The 21094-nt window shown below is 40.8% G+C and overlaps 1 protein-coding gene across 1 annotated transcript in view; it reads right to left on the bottom strand.

The window, feature by feature from the left end:
• The window catches only part of CHST9 (carbohydrate sulfotransferase 9), a 96341-nt gene that overhangs the window by 8697 nt on the left and 66550 nt on the right, over positions 1 to 21094 (bottom strand). The window contains exon 5 of the mRNA XM_074146662.1: positions 11891 to 11928. Within this exon, the coding sequence (XP_074002763.1) occupies positions 11891 to 11928 (38 nt within the window). The remainder of the gene's footprint in view (positions 1 to 11890; positions 11929 to 21094) is intronic.

Here is a 21094-nt window from a genome sequence, read left to right as displayed (position 1 = left end):
GTACTTTGTATGTGGAGCCATCAGTCCCAACAGTCAAAACTTTACTATAACAGACACCACATTTTCCTATGAGATGTGTATCCCTAAAACACACATGCTTGTAACAAGCATCTCTAAGATTACTAAATGAGTTGTGGGAAAGAAGAGAAAAAAGAAATGAGTATACGAGGTGGTCAGAGCTTCCTGCAGAGACTAAGAGGGGATTCAAGTGAGGTACATATGAACACCGAGCCAGACACAAATGAGAATAACTGCTCATAGTAAGAAAGAAAAATACTGCAGGTAAATTTTAATCAACAGATACCAGTCATTTTAAATGCTGCTTTTCAAAACACAGCTTTGTGAATCAGTGACTATTGCCTCCTTGAATCCGTTAGCAGAAAGCTCGGCATCTCATGGCAGGGTGACCCAGAGTCTGTGCAAGGGCACAGACGGAGTGAAGGAAGAAGGAAAGGGAGGAGGGAAAGAGATATTTTATTTTTTTTTTATGCGGTGTGGCCAAGTGTCGGGGAATGAGCTGGTGTGGAAAAACTTGAAAGAAGAGCATCAATCCAGAGCTGGTTTTGGAGGAGAACAACCCAGGTCCACAGGCAACGGGGAAACTGGAGAGGTCCAATGGGGTAAGGTAAACAGTAACATCATCAGGATTATTGTAGTAGTCCTGTCCCCATTTAATAAGGGGACAGGAGGAAGCCATTTGTCTTTGCCCAAGGCCCTCACAGATACACAACTGCTGGCTCTGCACAGGGCTCCCCTGCTCTCCCTGCCCCTTGCCTTCATCTACAGAAAGCATGAAGTCACCTACGCTAATGAGGCAAGACAGTCTGCACGAGCCACTTCCACAAGCTGATTCGTAGGGTCAGAAACTTGGATGAAGGAAACTAATCTCTAATTTTACTTGCCAGTTCTTGTTCAAATCTGGAATTAACTCCCTCCTGTTTCTGCCCTCACAGTCAAAACATTTTGTTTCTCCAAAACATGCTCAGAATGGGAAGGATAAGAAAGATCAAAGCACGGCTAATGGAAAAAGTACCAATAAAGATGCTATTGTTATCAGAAACTAAGTAACATGTAAGCTTGCAGGACAGATTAAAGATTTACCTACACAACTGCAACAAAGTATTGGAAATAAAAACAAGCACCCCATCCCCTTATTTCTAATAAAGAAATCATTGTCAAGGTTGATTGATGGTAATGATAAACTGGCTTCTGGATAGTGCAATGCTCATGCTGCTTCTCTAGCTTTCTGACAACAGTTTCATGGGGCTGTTTCTTTGCAGTATAACTTACAGACTTGTAAATAAGCACAGAGACATTACAGCCCAGACAGCTTGTGTCTGAACAGAGCCTGCATCCAATTTGCACAGAGTGCTTGTGTCTAGGTGTGTAGCTGAGACGCACTGGTAATAAAAGGCAACTTTCAGATCATGGACCACTTGACACTTGGCCATATTTAGCCCAATCTCCTTCCTATGCAGCCACACTAAAGCAGTACGTTCAAATAGCATTTAATTCTGAGCTCAGTCCTCCTCCTCTGTACATACTCCGTTAATAAAACCTAAGTCAGCCACTGTAGTCAGTGTCCATAAATCTTCATAAGCGCTCACTCTTCTGCACAGAACAATGTCACAGCAAAACAGCTTAAGCAACCTGAAATTTGAAATGGACTCAAACTAAGCACACAATATTCAATTTATGAAGAATAATGCTAGGAAAAGACTCTTAGTTTCCACTGACTGGTAGGTTTACTATATGTATACAGAGAGTTTAAATCTGAAGATGACACTTTCAGGTAATCTCTGTATATTACATATTGGTTTCCTCTTTGAGTTCATTAAATAATGTTAACGTGCCTACTTTTTCATAACTTAAAGCATGGAAGCAAGTCAAATAACCTAAGAGTTCCCTCTGTTGACAAATGCAATTCTCAAAATTGTTACTTCAAAGTGCACGGTAATTCATATACAGTTATTTTTTGGAAAAGAAAATAAATAATGCCTCTTGCATGTTCACGACTCAAGCCAGGCAGGCTTTTTTGAGCACATTTCATATCTTAAACAACATCTGTTTTTCTCTCTAAAGACAAGGGCTGATGTCTGAGGCTAGATGCCAACATCTTTTTGTCCAAAGGTTTTAGGGACCATGTCTTGGCACTTGCTGATCAACACCCACCCTGCACAGGGGAGACCCAGTCCCCATTGCTCCGTCTGGGTAGACGTATTTCCCAGGAGGGTGATCTAACTGCTGGGAATTAACCCCAGAGGTTAACTAACCCTGCATCCTGCCTCCCCTCTTCCAGGGATTGCTATAACCACCAGACATCAGATGAGCCTCTCTCTCTCTCTCTAGTTAATTTTTATATACAGGCAGATTATAACATGGGTCTTACAGGTAGCAGAAGTTGTGGGCTTGAATCTGCCTGGGCAGAGGGAGAAAATGACCCTGGGCTTCTCTGTCTCAGGGAATCACTGACTTAGTTTTCATAGATATCCCAACACCATGTTAAGAAGACAGCCCAGCATACCTGTACCTCATGTGGTCCAATGTAGCAGGTGTGAGCTTTCCTGGCGTTTCTGGGTTTCCACCACACTGAGATAAGAAGTGCCTGGGTTGGATCAGTCCTGTCAACACTGGGGCACACCTGAACCCACAGATGAACAAGCCTACAAGGCTCAGCTGCCTCCACTGGGAGGTGATGAATGAGCAGATGTTGTCACAGATCTGGATTTGAGTTGAATTTAGGCACTTTGGTTTCCTTCCAAACCTGTTTGCCTCTCCCTGAACTACAATGAGGATATAGCTACTTAAATATTTGCTTAGATGTCTTTTCTGAGTAGCCAAATGTGGAGCTTGGATGCTCATTAAGACATTTGGAATAAGAACAAGGCAAAGAGCATGTGTTATACAGGGAAACAATGTGACTCTAAGCCCAAAAGGTTTTGAGTCAGGTACAAAACCCTTTCTTCAATTAACTTAAAGGAATTACTTCAGCTGCAAATGTCAAGCTACAAATAATCTGTTGAAGAAAATGTTCTTACAAGCGGCGATACAAGTGGTAGCCTAGTTTCGGAGGGTTTTCAATCACATTTCCCCATCCCATCTCTCCTTGGCCAGTACTTCCACACCCAGCTGGCAGCACTGGGAAATGCAGTGGCTCACCACCTGCATTTGTGCTCACCGGCCAGCCCTCTGCCCTCTCCTGAAATGGGTATGGAGCTGGGATACCACTGACTGCCTTTTCCCCGGCTAGGATAAAATTTCCCCTCTGACCAGCTACCACCCTTCACATCGCTGAGCTCTTCTCTTATAACTGTACCAAAGTTGGTTAAAATCCCGGGCTTCAAATGTTGCTGCAGGAAGACTGAGAGGGAGATGACCTGGCAGCGTGACTGGACAGGTCTCCCTAGGGCACCCAGGGCATTTACAACCAGCGAGATGTAAAAATGAAGATGATAAACAACTATACTCCTTCCCCACAAAACCCACCAACCCCTTTGAGAAGAGAGGCCTGTAATGTAATGCTGTGCTTCTGTGTACATGGCAGTATTTCTCACATTAGTGGCTGTGGTAAGATCCACAGGGATTTTTTGCTGGTAAACAGAATCCATTTCTATCTTGTCTGCAGGTAAACACACTTATCTTCCAGCATAAATGAGACATCTTGCTCTTTTAGAAATGGTAAGAAAAGTTCCAAATGAAACTATGTTCAGCTGAAGAATATTAATGTATATTCAGGCATGAAGAATTCAATTTCCCCAAAATTGCTTTGGAAGAGACAGTAAGATCTCTAGAGGTCTCAAAGCATTTTCTCCTCAATCACAATTAGCATTTAATTCAAATTAGATGAATATATTGGTAAATAAAAAATAAATAGAAATATACAATGCACTCTAAGTTGGCAAATATCTCAAATCTGTGTTTGCCTACATTCATGCACTTTTAAACAAATTCATGTGTTCAATTTTACAAAAAAATATTAATACTTGAGAACTGATTGCATACTTAAATTACTGTGGGACAAAACAGTCAGTGAATTTACAAAGGGGATTATCCACTGCACACTCCCTCCTTACACTCACTGCCCTATTTTCACTGAAGGGGGCTAACTCATATTTGTCAGAGGTAAAAGACAAAAACCTAGTTTATCCTGTAGCAGTATTTTTGTATAGCTATCCCTTGGCATGCATTGATCTGCAAGCAGTGCCACAGATGAATGGTGTGCCACCCAAACACTAACGAGTTCAAGCACCATCCATCCTTAAAGCAGAAGAATAATGAGAAAGAATGACACTGTGGTTAAGGGTAGGCGCACTGGCCAGAACCACAGTGTTTGGTTTTGTAACTTTGAGCAAGTCCCTTGACCTTCACACTTCATTTTTCCATGTCTGCAAAACAAGGAAAGATAATAATTGTCTACCCCATGTGAATATTGTGATTCCTAATTTCTGATTAACACTGGTAGAAAACCCTTGCCATGTTACAGAGTGAGAAGGGAACTTAGAAATACGAGAATCAGGACTGCAACCAAACTTCCCAGCCTGTTCTGCCTTTCATTGCTCAAACATCACACCATTCCTTTCAATACTTCTGTTGAACATCCAGTCTTCTTAGTCTGTTGCATACTCTAATGCTTTTTCTTTTCACAAGAAGAATCATTCTTCATAAAATTGAAGATAATTTTTATCTTCACACACTGCATGTATGTCCCTGTCTATGTAGCCTGATAAATGGTTTCCTCCAAAAGGGTACTGAAAAGGTTCTCAAATAAAACTGTCTGCTCTTCTTATTTGAATCATACTTCCTCCTGCAGTTTTCTGAGATTCACCATCATGGCAGTGAAGGACTGTTATGTTATCTGAACTTGAAGGGGGTAGAGGATGGTGCTTCAGGATCAGCTCTGATCAGCCTGGAAGAAAGAAAATGTTATGTGTAGGGCAAACCTGAACAGTTTTTCCTGTCTGATTTTCCTACCTGATCAGATATAACATAATGAATGGAAAACTAATTTTTAAAAAATGCAGCTTCTGCATACTGGTAACAAAATGCACAAAGGGAGCAGTAGGTGTCTCATAGTCAACTAGACAGGCCTCGGAGATGCCCACTTCAAGCATATGCTTATAAACAAGTACCTACAGGACAGCATGATGAGAGAAGCTCTTATACCTTCTCTGGGAAACCAGCATGGCTGGGTGCCTCTCCACAGTGCCCGTACACCATTGCAAATGGGATAGGGAACAAACTGGAGGAATTAGAGGTCTGTGTGCAGTCTCACTGGGATCAGAGAAAGGTGATGGGACAGCTCACAGGACTGGAGAGCTGCCATGGATGGACACAGGCTCTTCAGTAAGGGCAGGCTGGGACAGCAAGGCGGGGAGTCACCCTTTCAGTGAGGGAGCAGTGAGGACACATGGAGCTCTCTGTCTTTGGACAGATGAGAGTCAGCGGAGAGCTTGTGGGTCACAACTAGAGGGCAGACAAACACGACTAACACTGTGGTAGGTGTCTGTGAGAGAACCTCTGCTCGGGAAGAAGTAGTAGATGAGGTCTCCTGCAGATGGCCAGAAGAAGCCTCACCTTCACAGACTATGGTCTTCACAGGGGAATTTAACCACCCCAATATCTGCTGAAGGAGCAGCAGAGCAGGACACAAGCAATCCAGTTTTGGGGAGTGAACTGATGACAAATTCCTAATGAAAGTGATTATAGAGCCAACAATGAGAGGCTGGCTGCTGTACTTCACATTTACAAACGCGGAAAGACTGGTCAGAGATGTGAAAGTCAGGGTGATGGCAGTTGCCATGAGAAGGCGGAGTTCAAGATCCTGAAAAGAAGGAACAAGGCAATAAGCAGGATTACAACCCTGAGCTTCAGGAGAGCAGACTTTAGGATGTTCAGGGACCTGCTTAGAGGAAACTTATGGTGCTCTCCTGGAGACGAGAGGGATCTGGGACATCTGGGCAAAGTTCAAGGATCATCTCTTCTAAACTCCAGAATGGTTCATCCCCATGACAAGGAAATCAAGCAATGGTAGCAGGGGTCTGCATGTGTGAAAAAAGAGCTGAAATTTCTTAAAGAAATTAAACATAAAAAGAAAGCCTGCCATAGGGGGAACCTGGGACAGGTAACTTGGGGCAATATAGAGACACTGATCATGCAGGAATGGGATTAGGAAAGCCAAATTCCACCTGGGAGGGATGTGAAAGGCAACAAAAAAGGCTTCCATGGGTCTATCCACAGCAAAAGGAAGACTAGGGAAAATATGGGCCCACTGCTGAATGGGGATGGGGATTGGTGATAGATGGCATGGAAAAGGCTGAGGTACTTGTCTTGATCTTTATTAGCAAGATTGGCCTACAACAATCTCATGCCCCTGAGACCTATGGGAAAGTCTGGAGCAAGGAACACTTCCCCTGGTGGAGGAGGATCAGGTTAGGGAATATTTAAGCAAACTGGACATAAACAAGTCCATAGGACCTGATGGGATGCATCTATGAGTGCTGAGGGAGTTGGAGGATGTCACTGTGAGCCTATTCTTGATTCCCTTTGAAAGGTTGTGATGATGGGGGAAGGTTCCTGAGGACTGGAAGAAAGCAAATGCCACTCCTGTCTTCAAGGATGGCTAGTGGAAGCACCAAGGAAACTACTGGCTGGTCAGCTTCACCTCAATTGCTGGGAGCATGACGGAGCAGGGGATTATTTCTCCCCAGGTGCATTTCACTTTGCTGAACTTCATGAGGTTCCTGTTTGTCTATTACTCCACCCTGTTGAGGTGTGTGGTGGCACACCCATCTGGTGTCTCAACTACTCCTCCCAGTTTTGTATCCTTGGACAACTTGTTGAGGGTACATTCTGTCCCATCATCCTGGTATGTAATGAAGAAGTTAAATAGTACTTTATTCAGCTGTGACCCCTGGGGTACTCCACTGGTGACTGGCCTCCAGCTGGACTTCGTGCTGCATAGATTTATGAAGGGGAAATCATGCCTGACCAGTCTGATAGCTGTGTACGATGAGATGACTGGCTCAGTGGGTGAAGGGAGACCACTGGATGTTGTTTATCTCAAATTTAGTAAGGCTTTTGGCACTGTCTTCCATAATGTCCTCATGAAGTACAGGCTAGGTAAGTGTTCGGTGAGTTGGACTGAAAACTGGCTGAAGAGCTTAGGCTCAAATGGTTGTGCACAGAATCCAGCTGGAGGCCAATCACTAGTGCCCCAGGGTTGATGGTGGGTCCAAAACTGTTTTATATCTTTGTTTACTGACCTGGATGATGGGACAGCATGTACCCTCACCAGGTTTGGAGACAATAAAAAACTTCTCCCAGTGGCTGACACACCAGAGGGTTATGCTGACATTCAGAGGGACCTCAACAGACTTGAGAAATGGGTAAACTGGAACTTCATGAAATTTGACAAAGGGGAATGCAAAGTCCTGCAGGTGGGGAAGAACAACCCCAGGCACCAGTACAGGCTGAGGGCTGGACAGCTGGAAAGCAGCTTTGTAGGAAGGGATCTGCAGGTCCTGGAGAACAAGCTGACTGTGAGCCAGCAATGTGCTCTCATGGAAAAAAAAGCCAACAGCTGCATTAAGCTGAGCTTTTATAGCAGATCAGGAGAGGTGATCCTTCACCTTTGCTCAGCCCTCAGAGACACATTGGGAGTGCTGTGTCCAGTTCCGGACTTCCCAGTACAGGAGACATGGACATACTGGAATGAGTCCAGTGAAGGGCCACAAAAATATTTAAGGGATAGGAGCATCTGACATACAAGCAGTGGCTGAGAGAGCTTGTACTGTCCAGCCTGGAGAAGAGAAGGCTCAGGGGGGTCTTATTAATGTATAAAAATACCTGATGGGAGGAAGTGGATAGAGTAAAGAAGATAGAACCAGACTCCTCTCAGTGGTGTCCAGTGACAGGACAAGAGGGAGCGGGCACTAACTGAAACACAAGGAATTCCATCTAACATAAGAAAATACTTTTCTGCGGTGTGAGTCTCGAGCACTGGCACAGGTTGCCCAGAGGTTGTGGAGTCTCCAGTCTTGGAGGTACTCAAAATCCAACTGGTCGTGTTCCTGGGCAATCTGCTCTAGCTGACCCTGCTTTGAGTTAGGGGGTTAAACTAGATCATCTCTAGAGGCACCTTCCAACCTCAACCATTATGTGATTCTATGAAGCACATCAAAGTGAAATAATGGTTCAGTTTGTTTAGTGGACTAAATGCCTTAGCTCTCTTGAAGATCTTCAGACTCCTAATTTTGGGGGAACAAAGTAAGTAACACTGATGAATATGACCCCAAACTGTGAAAATAGGAGCAAGGGACATACCTCAAAGTAGCAGCACTTGGAAGCTGACATACATGGACTGAGCTTTTCTTAGCTAGGTCATGAGAAAGAATGAAGGGGATAGAGGGGAGTACTGAAGTAAACTACAGCAATGCACAAAGAAAACCAAGGAATTTGGACTGAACTGTGAAGTTTTTGCTCATATTAATATAGGTTTATTACACCATGCGTGTACCTGAAGCATCCTTCAGGTCGTAAGTCACTTCCCAACATGGTCTGTGCAACGAATTTACATTGTCATTTAGCAGAAGTTTGAGGTTTTTTTCACCTCTTTACTTTGGCAGAGGGTGTATACACAACTGACAGTGTATCAGGGCTGCAGTTATCCCTGGTCCAAGCCTAGCTCCAGAAAGTACATTCCTTGATCACTGTCCTTTCTTCCCCAACACCATGTGCAGAAAGGGAAATGCTCCCAAGATGCTAAAGGATTAAGAGATGGCCATGCCTCTCCAAGAGAATCTGCTTTGAGGAAAGCGCCCCTCAGGGACAAAACAGAGGGGCAGATATGGGGAAGCTCTCTCACCAGTGTCCTGACCCAACCTGCAGCTTCACTGCAGAAGGGACAGGCTCAAGTCTGAGCTCAAACACAGCTGGAATTTTAACCCAAAAGTCTGACTGCGCAAACAACTTCATCTTCTAAATGCAAGTACGCATATTCTGGTTAGGCCTTCAGAGCTTCTGAGAGGCAAAGCCACACATGGGAGCATACGTTAAGACCACAACACAGACAAATCTGAGTGGTAAGGATGAAACATAAAGGATTGCCTTCAGACACATTTTGATTGGCGGTCTGTAATGTGTTTTTTAGCCAGGACTGTTACACAGAAGCACAAGGTTCGTTCTTGTTTCCTTGTATTTCCCTTAGCAGCAGTTAACATGCTACAGCTAATCAGGCTGTACATCGGTGCCAGGATTTACCTTGAAGTTGCAAAGGTTGTTAAAAACAGGTATTGAAAAGCAGAGTGCATACCATTTCTGGATGTCTCTGCTCAGGCAGAGTGGTAGATGACCACTGCTGTTAAATGAACGTGTCTATATACATAAATGACAAAAAAGGTGCTGACGGAAAACCAGCAAATGCCTTATGATCAAAGGGAGCAAGAGCCAGTGAAGATGTTAATTGCAGTCAAAGGTTTCTAGAAGCAGATAATACCTTATTGTTTGATCTATGTCATATTTCACCAAACTTTAGAAATAGCTTGGCTTTAGAAACTTTAGAAACTTGGCTTTAGAAATAGCCAAGAACCACACAGAAGCAACAGTGGTCTTCAAGATGCGAGAGGTCCCAAATCCCCATAGACAGTGAGGGACTTACCTAGCAGGAAATCACCAGGACAGAAACTTTATCATTTCCCCATCCCCTCTCTGTTTCACTCACCTCTCAACAAGACATTTCCTGCTCTTTGCCCCTTTGCACTCACTTAAATTTCTGGCAGTCAGTTTAACTCAGTGTTGTTGCGCTGACCGAAAGGGGACTACAGGATCTTAAGCCAGATAAGAATCTTATCCCGCATATAAAATTTCAAGTTCAGTACTGAAAATAAACAGAATCCTTCTGTGGGAGATACTCTATTAGGTTCAAAATCAGTTCAAATCTTTTTATTGAAGTAATATTACCACAAATCAAATATGCCGTGTCTCTGAGATTGTGCCCTAAATTATAGACTTGAAAATGAAATTTATTTATCATTTGAAACATTCTTCCATTTCTTGGAAGTCCAAAGGAGGTTTGTATGGAACAGGGCACCACCAACTTCACTACTATCCATTTAAAAGTGACTGTCTACCATTTGTCCCCAAATCAACTTTTTACAGCTTTGTTTAGATAGACCGTCTACATATCAAGACAATGCAATTTTCCTGCAAAATTAGATGTTCTTAAGTCAACTGCAGAGACAGAACAGGTGAGCAATTCAAGGAGGGCAAGGCAAGTGGCCTGTAGGACAAGCCGTATGGTACTTAATCCACCTTTTGCAACTCAGACAAATGTCCTTTCTATCATAATATGCTCTCAGAAAAGGGCCATGTCATCCACAGAGCTGACTTTGTCACACAGAAAATGTGCAGAATTAGGTCTCCAATCAGCCACCCACAGCCCTATCAATGTAGCCTCAAGTTGTCCTTTAAAAATACAACTGCCCCCCCTTCTGGCCAGCAAGGACTCCCAAAAGTGATTCTGCAAGACATTTTAGGATAATTTTCTAATGCAGTTCAGTTTATAAAAGTTAATTTGGCTTCTTTTAGGATATAAACTCTGAGCCAAAGCACAGAAGTTCCATTAAGTTTCAAAACATTTCTACATTTATGTCAAAAAAATGAAGATTTTCCTTTGCTTACGTGATGCCATATTCTGGGTTAAATATGTTCACCTATCGATTACTGAAGATAACGGGAAGGTTGTAACAACTCTGGCTATTATTTGGTGTCTTAGGACCAGGCTTCCCATAATCTTCCAGACACACAGCTTACTCCGTCAGGAGCAGTGCCAGCTCAGGCCACTGGAAGTGACACAGTGCCATGCTCTGCCACGACACGGGAAACGCTGTTAGACCCAAACCAGGCTGCCTTAGGTGGCCAGTCACCTGGCAGGTTTGTCCTCTGTCTAGATGATCAGCTCAGAGATAACAGTGACTTAATGATGCCAATGCCTCAATTTATAGCTTGGAAGGCAAACTACTTAAGGGAGGGTGATTGCTGGCATACAAACACTTTAATGACTGCTTTTTAACTGACTTTTCAAAATAAATCCCATGAACAATAGAGACACCCATTTATGTGCCATCTGGATAACAGCATTTAGTAAGAGGACAAGCTGATAATGAGAAGCAACAAAACACTTCTGTACAAGTCAGGTCCTTTCAATCTGGAAGAGCATGTAATTTATGAACACAAACCTTGGGTTTCCTCGTCTTTTTCTGGCTAGGTTAATTTGTTTTCAGTGTGGTTCCTATATCTTTTTCCTGATGCTTAAATGCTAAGTTGCAATATATAAAAGGTTTGTTTTTTTTTTTTTTCCTAAACAATTATTACTAACTGGTACAGTAATAAAGACAGAAAATGCCTCCACAAGCAATGTCACAGTTTAGTTAAGCCTCAATGAAAATTCATGGCAGAAATGAAAACCTAAACAACACTGAAAGACACCGCTTACATGTGCTGTGCATGTATTTCATATTGATAGCTTTCTACTTTTAAAAAGGAATATTAGCAAACAGGAGATTTTTTTTTTTTTTTAAAAAAAAGCATAATTCTGTGCTACAAAATCTGATACCAATGATCAAATTACCTCTAGGATTTGACCTCACCATCAAGACATTGAGGAGTGGATGTGCTAAATTGCTTAAATAGCAAATCTTAGGTTTAAATCAAAATGATGGCTATTTTTGTGAATTCAGTACATCTGCAGAGCCAGGCAGTTGTCTAGTATGTGGTCCTTAACATACCTATACAGTTAACATTAACTTGTCCTGTGAAGTTCTCCTCTTTGTAATTGCTGCAATTCTTTTGCATGAAAAATTGAGTAACAAAAAGTATGAAAGTGTCAAAATACCTGATTAATTATCTGTTGTTGCAATCTTTCTCCAGACTCTGAAAGAGAAAGAAATAATTAGTTTGTACATATTTTAATGAATATGATCATGTACATACAGAACAAAACCCAGTGAATTCAGCAAAAAAATAATCAAACCTTATAATTAAGAAATAGGATTTAACATGTACAAATGACTTGAAACTTCAAAACAGAAATCCACCTAAAGTAAAAGAAACACAAGCCCCTCTTAATCAAGATGTAATAAAAAGAAGATTGAGATAGGCAGCCAGTCTCGCTAACGTGGTACCCCACAAGGAATGACAACATTCAAAGTGAAGACAAAAAATTCCAAATATGTGCTATGAAGCATCTTAACTAAGTTGTGAGATGCACTGCTGCACATATACATGCCTGAGAAACTGGTTGCATCCAGCTCAGGATTTGACCACTGGAGGAGAAGAGCAGCTTCTGCCGTTACCCTAAAATAAAATTATGTGCCTGTGTCGAGACTGAGGTTAGGCACCAGCTGGCTCAAGGGAGAAATTCTATCCTGATAACATCCAGAAAGTGGTAAATTGAATTATGGTCTTGCTTCCTTATTCTGGCCGCCTTCTGCAGTGTCCTTCAGTGTGCTCCTGAAGACATGATCAAAGCCTAGACAGAACATTGCTTTTCTACAGTAATCTGGGACCCTAGAAGCAGTGATGTCTCAAACCTATTATTTTCTTTTAGATCAAAAGGGACAGTAATTTTACTTCATTTACTGTTCCCATGCACTAGTTGTCAAAAGGGCAGCTGGTATCAATTACCCTCCCTTTGCTACTAGAGACTGTATTGGGGAAAGTCAGGAATTTCACACTTACCTATCCAGCAAGGCTGCATGTACCCATTAGAGGTTTTTTTTTTTTTTAAGTAATAATGACAGGACACTGTTTACAACTTGTACCTGTCAGTATCACTATTAACTATCAGGGGAGCCTGTTTCTGCCTAGCACGTGTGGCTGCCTCCTCCAGCGCTGGAAATATACTTCATTTCTACAGAGTTTCTTCATACTGATGTGTGTGGCACAAGATCAAATTTTTAAAATTTGGTGAATATATTTTACGTGTTAAAATACAGTATAAAGGCTCTATTTATTAAGGAAAACAATCTTCTCTACTTGTCCCTGAGAATACTCTTCTTCTCAAGGCAAGTATTATAGATAATTCAGATAAAGATAATCACTTTAGGCTATATTATAAGATTTTCTTTCATGATAATTATTTCCTGCATGCTTGTGTTGTGTTTTTATTTGCTAAATATAAAAATTATGCTTTTTTGGCTAAGTCCCCCTCCCCAACTATCATTTAGGGAAGACTTCTCAAAATGTATTCCTTTGTTCACTGAGTTCATTTTGGGGAGAAACAGAATTTATTCTTGTAACTAATATTTTAACCAAATAGATCATTGGCAATAGAAGATTAAAGGCGTATGTGTTTTTAGCATTCTCTAATTATATACAAGTTGCTAGGAAAGCAGAGTGTTTGAAATCTCTGGTTAGATCAACACTATTTTGCTCAAAGGTTTGTGGACTTTGAATACTGATGCTTTCCTGTTTCCCAGTACATTTGTTTTTAGGCTATTTTGATTCACTTTAAAGGAATTTTAATAACTTTCTGTTGACAGCATGGACAGCTGGTCTTGAGAATTAGTGAAAATTCACTTGCTGACTGAGGAAGGAAGTGACATCAATGAGTTTCTAAAGTCAGCCCAGGGGGAAAAGTGCGCTCCGCCAGAGTAGCCTTTCATGCCATTGTATTTCCAGTGATGCCTCAAGATGCAAATTCCATTATCAATCAAACTTGTGGTTTCTACCTCAGACAAATATAAATTTCACCAGAAAGACTGGGAAAGACCTTTGTGGCCATTTCTGACACTGCTAAGGAGAAGGTGAAGAAGAATCTATGGTAGTTCTTTCCTCATTCACTCTTAGTTCTTTCTTTTGGTGATTTCAATATTACAGTATCAAGGAAAAGGCAGTTGCAGAAGTGTCCATATGATACACCAGTAATGATGACATGGGTTAAACAGGGCAGAGATTGACTAGGCTGTTAAGGACAGAAGAGAGATCAAATTCAAGGTCACCAGCAAATTGAATACCATGTTCTCCATTTATTTGCTAGATGATCCTTGTCCTCATCACAGAACAACTACGTGAATTTGGCATAGTCAGCAGTTGTGCTCAGAAGAGGCCAAGGTCTGTAATAACAGGGATGCTGCAAATTAGGGTGGAAATACGTTGGCACCATTATATGGGGAAGCCTGCAAAGGCCCGGTGTGTACTGTACTTTTGTTTTAAGGAGAAAAGCTACAAAAAACAGTGAAGAAAACATAAACACATGAAACAACATCTTTCTTAGTCTGAATAGAAGAGTCTCTTATTTCCCTCTTCCTCACTGCTAATTGATCATTATTAAGTTAAAAAGATAACTTCTTTCCAAAACAGCAACTATCAAATAAAAATGTCCCTCCAGAATTCAGCTTAAAAAGATAAAGGATTTTAAAAGGCACAAGAATGTTAAGCTGTGACAACACCTACAGCGCTGAAAGGGGGGTCGGTTCCCAGCTGATGCCTAACAGTAGGGCAGTAGAAAACTTCACCATTGAAACTAAACAGAATTTTGTTTTTTTGTGGGTGGTTTTTTTTTTAGTGTTTGTGTTTGTTGGTTTTTTTTTCCCAAATCCCCTGAGTTGTCTTACAGTGACTAGTCACTAATCTCTGTTTTATTTATGGCACCTTCAACTTCATGAAGGATGTTTCTGCTTAGGGGAACTGCGATCACTTGTGTTGACTGCAGCATTCACCAGAGGGATTCAAGAGGCAACACTACAGAGCACGCTCCAAATTCAAAGGACGTGAGGCAACGGGACAGTGATAAAACCAGAACTGTCAGAACATGCCAGCCAGTCCCACAGGCAACACCTGTGTTAGTCTCATGAAATGCAAGTAATTCTTGAGACTTGGCAGAAGTTTCATTAGCAGTGGACCTACGCGTGCTAAATTCCAAATTTATGACAGTGTTTCCAGAGCCACTGCAATGAGGTAGCAGCTTATGCAAGATGAATGGATGCATGAGCACCAAACTAAACTGGAAGTTTACTGCCATCTGGAAATTTATGTGGAAACTGCCCAGAACGTAGCTGGTGTAGTCTGAGACACATCTTCTGCAACTCAGACTGCATGTTCTCCTCCTATATTTCTCCTGAAACTTCGTTTTTCCACCTGTCATCTGGCATACTATTCCTAAGTGGGCTACACTGATACTTTGGGTCAAAAGTATTTACCAGTAAAAACTATGATTCTTATTTGCTGAAGCTCTGCTCTCCTACTGCTCTAACTGAGGCTAAACTGGTGCAACTGGATTCCAATGATGTTTTTGCATCAGGACTGGAGAAACAGACCTCCTCCAATTCATTTTTAGTGATTTTCTTTTATCTCTCCAGGTACAAAATTGTAGAACAATACCTTTATGTGGTTTTGGATGGCTGAGATAAATGGCCTTCTTGGGTTGACCTCAAGCTATATCACTTTAGAAAAAAAAAATACAGCAAACATTCTTTAAAAGATTTCTCTGTATTTTCATACACTAATTAGTATACTAATTCCTGTTTGCAGGGCAAGTTGGAGTTTTCACTTTTTTTTTGCTTGCTTGTTCTTATTATAAGGACAATTACCTTACTGAGAGCAATAATGTATGTTTTCTAATGTAACTGACCACTGTGAGACACAAGAGCATGCCATAATTGATGCTGTCACGAGGAACTGCAACACCAATTCCTCAGCCTTATGCACACAACCTACACAGAGAACAACACGTAATTATGCACACTATGCCCTGCTTACCTCCATACAAAGGAATGTGATATTTGTGCAGGTTTACAGATTAATCTGCTGTAATTCCTTTTAATGTTAAACTACTTCCAGCTCAAATGTAATTAAGATCACCAGGTACAAAAGATTCAGATTGGAAATATGAGTACACTCCAACAGAACAAATAACAGCTTGATGCTGTTTCTTATGTTCAAATAGTTGGATACATTAAGGATTTTGACAGCATGTTTGTTCCCTAAGTATGTAGCAAAAGAAAAAAAAAGGTTTAATTTCAAAAGGCAAAAGACTACTACTGCATTTAATTAGAGTGTAAAATCCCTTAAATACACAGATCCGCCAATTTATGTGACGTGACTGCTACAAGTCCTAGCAACAAAGGATTTCTTTTTTTTTCCTCCCCAAAATCAAATCCTAATTTATACTTCAAGCAACCATCATCAACATCAATAAAATGAAGTCTTTGGAATATAAAGTTTGTTTACTTAAGCCTTCAGATAATCCTAATACTTGTGGCATGTCAGCAAGGCAGTGGATGAATAGAAATTCTGGATCTGTCTCCCTGTTCCAAGTGTCTGAGGGTTTCCAAGCAGACTGAGAAAATTGGGGAGGATCCCAGGGGCAAAAGGGACAACTCAGCCTTGCTCTGAGACAGCCATACGCATAGCCTGAAACAGCCATATTCATTTAATTGCTAGTGAGAACGGCACTACTAGAAAATCAGTTTTGAAGATGGAATTAAATATTCTAATATCAGCTTAATTTTGTTTTTCCAGTTTGTGACAGAAACACTAACAGCTTTGTATTTTACTTTATTTTTATAGACCTAAATAAACACATATGCAACCTATTTGGGTTATGATCCACCCCACTTTCATTACTTGTTTCCTAAACTACCAGAGCAGATTCTGAGAAATGAAAGGAAACCAAAGCACTTGTTCGTGACAAACTTCTGCAGCAATTTCCCATGGCACCATAGCCTGAGGAAGAAACACTCAGATTTGTTTTTCAGACTTATAACTGAGAAGGTGTGACACTAATAGATTATCTTCTGTGAAAGCCTGTAACTTAGCACACAAACATTAAAATATTTAGGACAGAACCATACATTTCCTATAAATTATCTGCAGAATCTCCGGGATCTGTAGGCAACACAGCTCTTGCAGATGTGCAGAGCATTTTACTTCTCCTTCTCACAAGGAATTCAGAAGACCGAAACTGCTCATTTATAGCATTGCCTTCAAAATCTAGTTAAGCTTACTTTTGCACCTCTGTGATAATAATGCAACTGAATATGATTACAGTGGCCTAAAATGTATTAATCACATCTTCATGGTATTGCATAATCCTTCTCAGTTGTCACAACGCCAACTCATAAGTTGCCCGGGCAGTAGGAAACATAAAAAGAAACCCAAGTTGATACTGATTGAAGCAAATGAAGGAAAGTTGGCCATCTCAAAACACTGAAACTCTCACAGCATTCCAAGGTTTCCCTAGCTAATTTTTCGTGATTACTTTTGATATGAAAACAGACCTTTAATTGTCAGTCTCTAATAAGGATGCAGAACTGTTCCCTGGGAAGTTCAAAGGACCCTGGGAAACTAAACATTTACGAAAGCTCAAGTAGCCAAATGCCTTGTGTTGATTAACATACACCATTCAGTTTCCACCTAACAAAGTCATAACAAGAAGAAACCCCAAAGGAAAAAAAAATATTGGACTGACAAAGAAACATTAGTCTTAATAGGACTAAGGGCCCTCATTCATTAATTCTGTTGTGTGTAAAAAGGAGGGGGAGGGTGTAACTCAAATCTGTTCCTGGACCAAATTCTGCATTGACTAACATTGTGTAACTGTACTACAGGCAAGGAGATGTTAGAACATAAGTTAATTAAAAATTTGAAGTTACCTGCCCTCTGCCTCATCAGCATTGATAAATATTTTCAAATGACACAGAATTGCCTGGATGCCCACTAACAGAATTAGTAGGCAGACTTGTTGGCCAGTTTTATTCTAGAATGTTGTGCTTGATATATCTGAGGAAAGGGAAAGCAAAAATTTGTAACCTTTTTCCTTTAAGGATGGAAGATTAGAGATAATGGAAACACGCCAGACAGTGTATTTGGTTTTAACATCAACACAATATTGATATCATGGTTTGGATGGTTTCCAGCTGAACGTCGTGTGTATTTTCAATGCCTACTTGGCATTCATCCTGTATCCAACACTAAGAATAGTTTATTTCAATTCTGTTTCACAGCTCACCATGCAACTGCTTGGAAATGCTTTTTCCTTTTTATCCAGGTATTTCATGACTTTTTCATAGTCCTGCTCTCTTAAGGAACTGAATGAAGCAATTTTTGTACTCCTACTCATCTGCAATTAGTCAGGCAAAGATCAGTTAATTATGGCTTAGCAGATACATTTTCTCAAACTCTATCACCGTCAAATTCTAAGGTAGAAACTGCCTCAGTTCTCACACTGCAAGGGCCATTGCTTTTTTATCTGAAATCACATGGATGACCAACCTCCACTTTCATGTTGCTATTTATGTATGGTGCTTTGTATTATGATCATCTAGAGGACAGGTCACATAATCTGTTAAAATGCCTTTTTGACTATGCTCCTGTGTTGAGCTCAATTGCTTATGTGGTTATCATCTTCCACAAAATAGATTTCTGGGCTTTGACACAATAGAAACTGTTTCTACCCATCAGCCGCTTCTTAGTATGTGATAAATGAGGGATGGTTGATGCTGATTTTTTTCTGCCAAAAGAAACCTATCTGGCGTTTACTCTAAGTATAGCGTGGTAAGAGCTGTCATGATGGAAAAGACCATGGAGAGTAACTAGAGCTTGAATCTACATACTCACAGAAATAAAGCTGTGGACATACAGCTACCTCTTTAATATACCCTGTTATGGTCTTAGGCAGCTTCAGCTTTGCATTGTGCTCACAGCAGGACTGAAACATTGCAGTAGTTTGGCTTTGATTTTGGTTCCTGCTTGGTTTCTGTCCGTATTAAGAACATATGGTTGCCCCCACCCAGACGAGGAATGTGACTGCAGTTGAAATTTGCAGTCAGATTAACCATGTTGAGGCAAAGCCACATGGAGTCATGATCATCCAATCTGGCATATCCTAAAGAAGGTCCACCGTTGGTTTTTCGCTTGTAGCGAAGATGAGTTGATCTCCAGTTCTGAAGCACCCTATCCCTATATAATCTTAATTAGAATACCCTGGAAATGATATATGAATATGAAGGTGCCAGTACCAACGAGAAGCACCACACAAGCTCCTACAGGGTTATGTCCACAGAACTTTGTTTTGACTCACCTGCTAGGACAACTGCACCACAAAGAGCTGAGCTGTAAAGCTTCTCTGGTGTGAATCAGAAGCAGTGGTGTGCAAGATGAGCACGCAGCAAACCCAAACAGGGGTGGAAAAATCCAGCTTCTTGGCACTAATTACAAAGTAGAGTCCCACAGCAAAGTCTCCATGGGAAGCCTTAGTCTACAGTTTCTGTATTTCAGAAATAAAAAGGAGATGAATTGTCTATACAACATAAGGCCAGGAAGTGACCAGTGGTGATGAGAGCAAATATTCTTTCAATTTACAACTCATTCTGAGTTACGCCTACATAAATAAATTTTGCCTGCTTGAATGTGCCATGTTTCTTTGTTTAAGGTCTAAATTTGCCACTCTAAGGCGTGCTCTTAGCACACTGGCCTCAAATAACTTCTTTGAAATTACTCCATTTGGAAGTAAAACACTCCCCAATGAGAATGTGACACTTACTCACAGAAAGACATCACTCACGTTTCCAAGGAATATTACATGCATGAGAATCTGCAATTAATCCACTGGTAAAGAACAGAGGGGAAGAGGAAAAGGTGAAATAGGAGCACTTTGAAATAGAATCTTAACACCTGGAAAATGAAAAAAAATTCTCTAAATGGGATAATTTTATAGTGAAAGAAAACGAAGAGGAGAAAGGCAAAGCGAAATAAAGCTAGAACATAACCTTTCCTAATGCATGGCTCTGAATTAAGATTGGTCAGATACAAACCAAAAACCTACAGCAATCAGTTGCTGCAGGGAGTACAAATTTACCTACGTTTTGTAAAACTAGAGTATGACCTTTTGCGACCAACTCTTGTGCTTGAATTCAGCTGTAGTTATTGGAAGTCATTTGTAAAAGGTCATCCATGACTGAGAATATATGAATCCAAGATGCACAAGGGTTCAGGTTTATGCTACTTAAAAGAAATTGGGGAGAGAGAAGGGGGGGTGTGGGAAATTCAACCACTGCTACAGATTTGGTTCTCAAATGAATTTGGATAATTTGATGAGACTATTTAATCTAAGTAGTCAATTTCTGATACGTGAATGTGAATTAGTAGACAATATGCAGTTTTTACGTTTGTCATTGATGAGTATGCTACAGAAATGTGCCAAAGGAGGTTATTTTACTAAATAAGGCTACTTATTTGCTTATTGTAATTTGAATCAATTTTTTGATGTCTAGAGCATTGTAAAACTTCCCCTTCCCACAGTTTCTCCATTCTAAGAAAAGATTACAGAAGCTCAGTTTTCACTGTTATAAAGAAATAAGGTTCTCAGGTAAAGATGGGAGCTTATAGCCAAACGTGTACCCGTCGTTCTGCATACACAACTTCAGTACTGTTTGGTTTTGTTTCTTTAAACCAGTATTAAATGGGTGGTACTGGTGGTAAAATGGCTTTAAGAATCTCCTTGAAAGAAGAGCCTATATTGTACAAGCAATCCTCAACAAGAAAAGTTCAACAGACATATAAAACCATTTTAGTCATGTTCTCTGAATGTGTTCTTTGAACAACAGAAAATTCAAACTGTATCCTCCATACTGACAAGGTAGTTGAATAGGAAAAAAAAAAAGGATACAATAATTTATGGGTAGAAGTAAAAGAAAATCCATATAGGAGAGAACTGACAGTAGTTATTTAATCAAGACTGTATGAGACCACCTCGCCAAAAATCCCAAATCTACTCTGTAGGTCAGTCTGCAAAGGATTCACCACCACTATATTAGAGCATGTTTAAGTTTTTTACAAAAGAAAAAGATTCTTGTATGCTTAATGTCTTTAAAGCCAAACCTGCAGCTCAAGCTCAATCTGCCCTACCACTAACTCTGGCTGTCCAAGTAGCAACAGAGTGTATATTGCACACACTGTGGCTAATTGCAACCACCTCCTTTTCTACAGGTGAATCACCCTGATGCTCCAAGCCTCACAAACAGTACCATACTCTGCTTTGGCAGGAGCTTTCTTCTGCTTACTTTAGAAATGCTCGTTGTGCCTCCTTCCGTGTGCC

Source organism: Numenius arquata, chromosome 4 (genome assembly GCF_964106895.1).
Source record: "Numenius arquata chromosome 4, bNumArq3.hap1.1, whole genome shotgun sequence".
NCBI classification, from domain to species: Eukaryota; Metazoa; Chordata; class Aves; order Charadriiformes; family Scolopacidae; genus Numenius; species Numenius arquata.
Note: the sequence above shows the minus strand (reverse complement) of the source record. Positions and strands in the feature narration are given on the sequence as shown.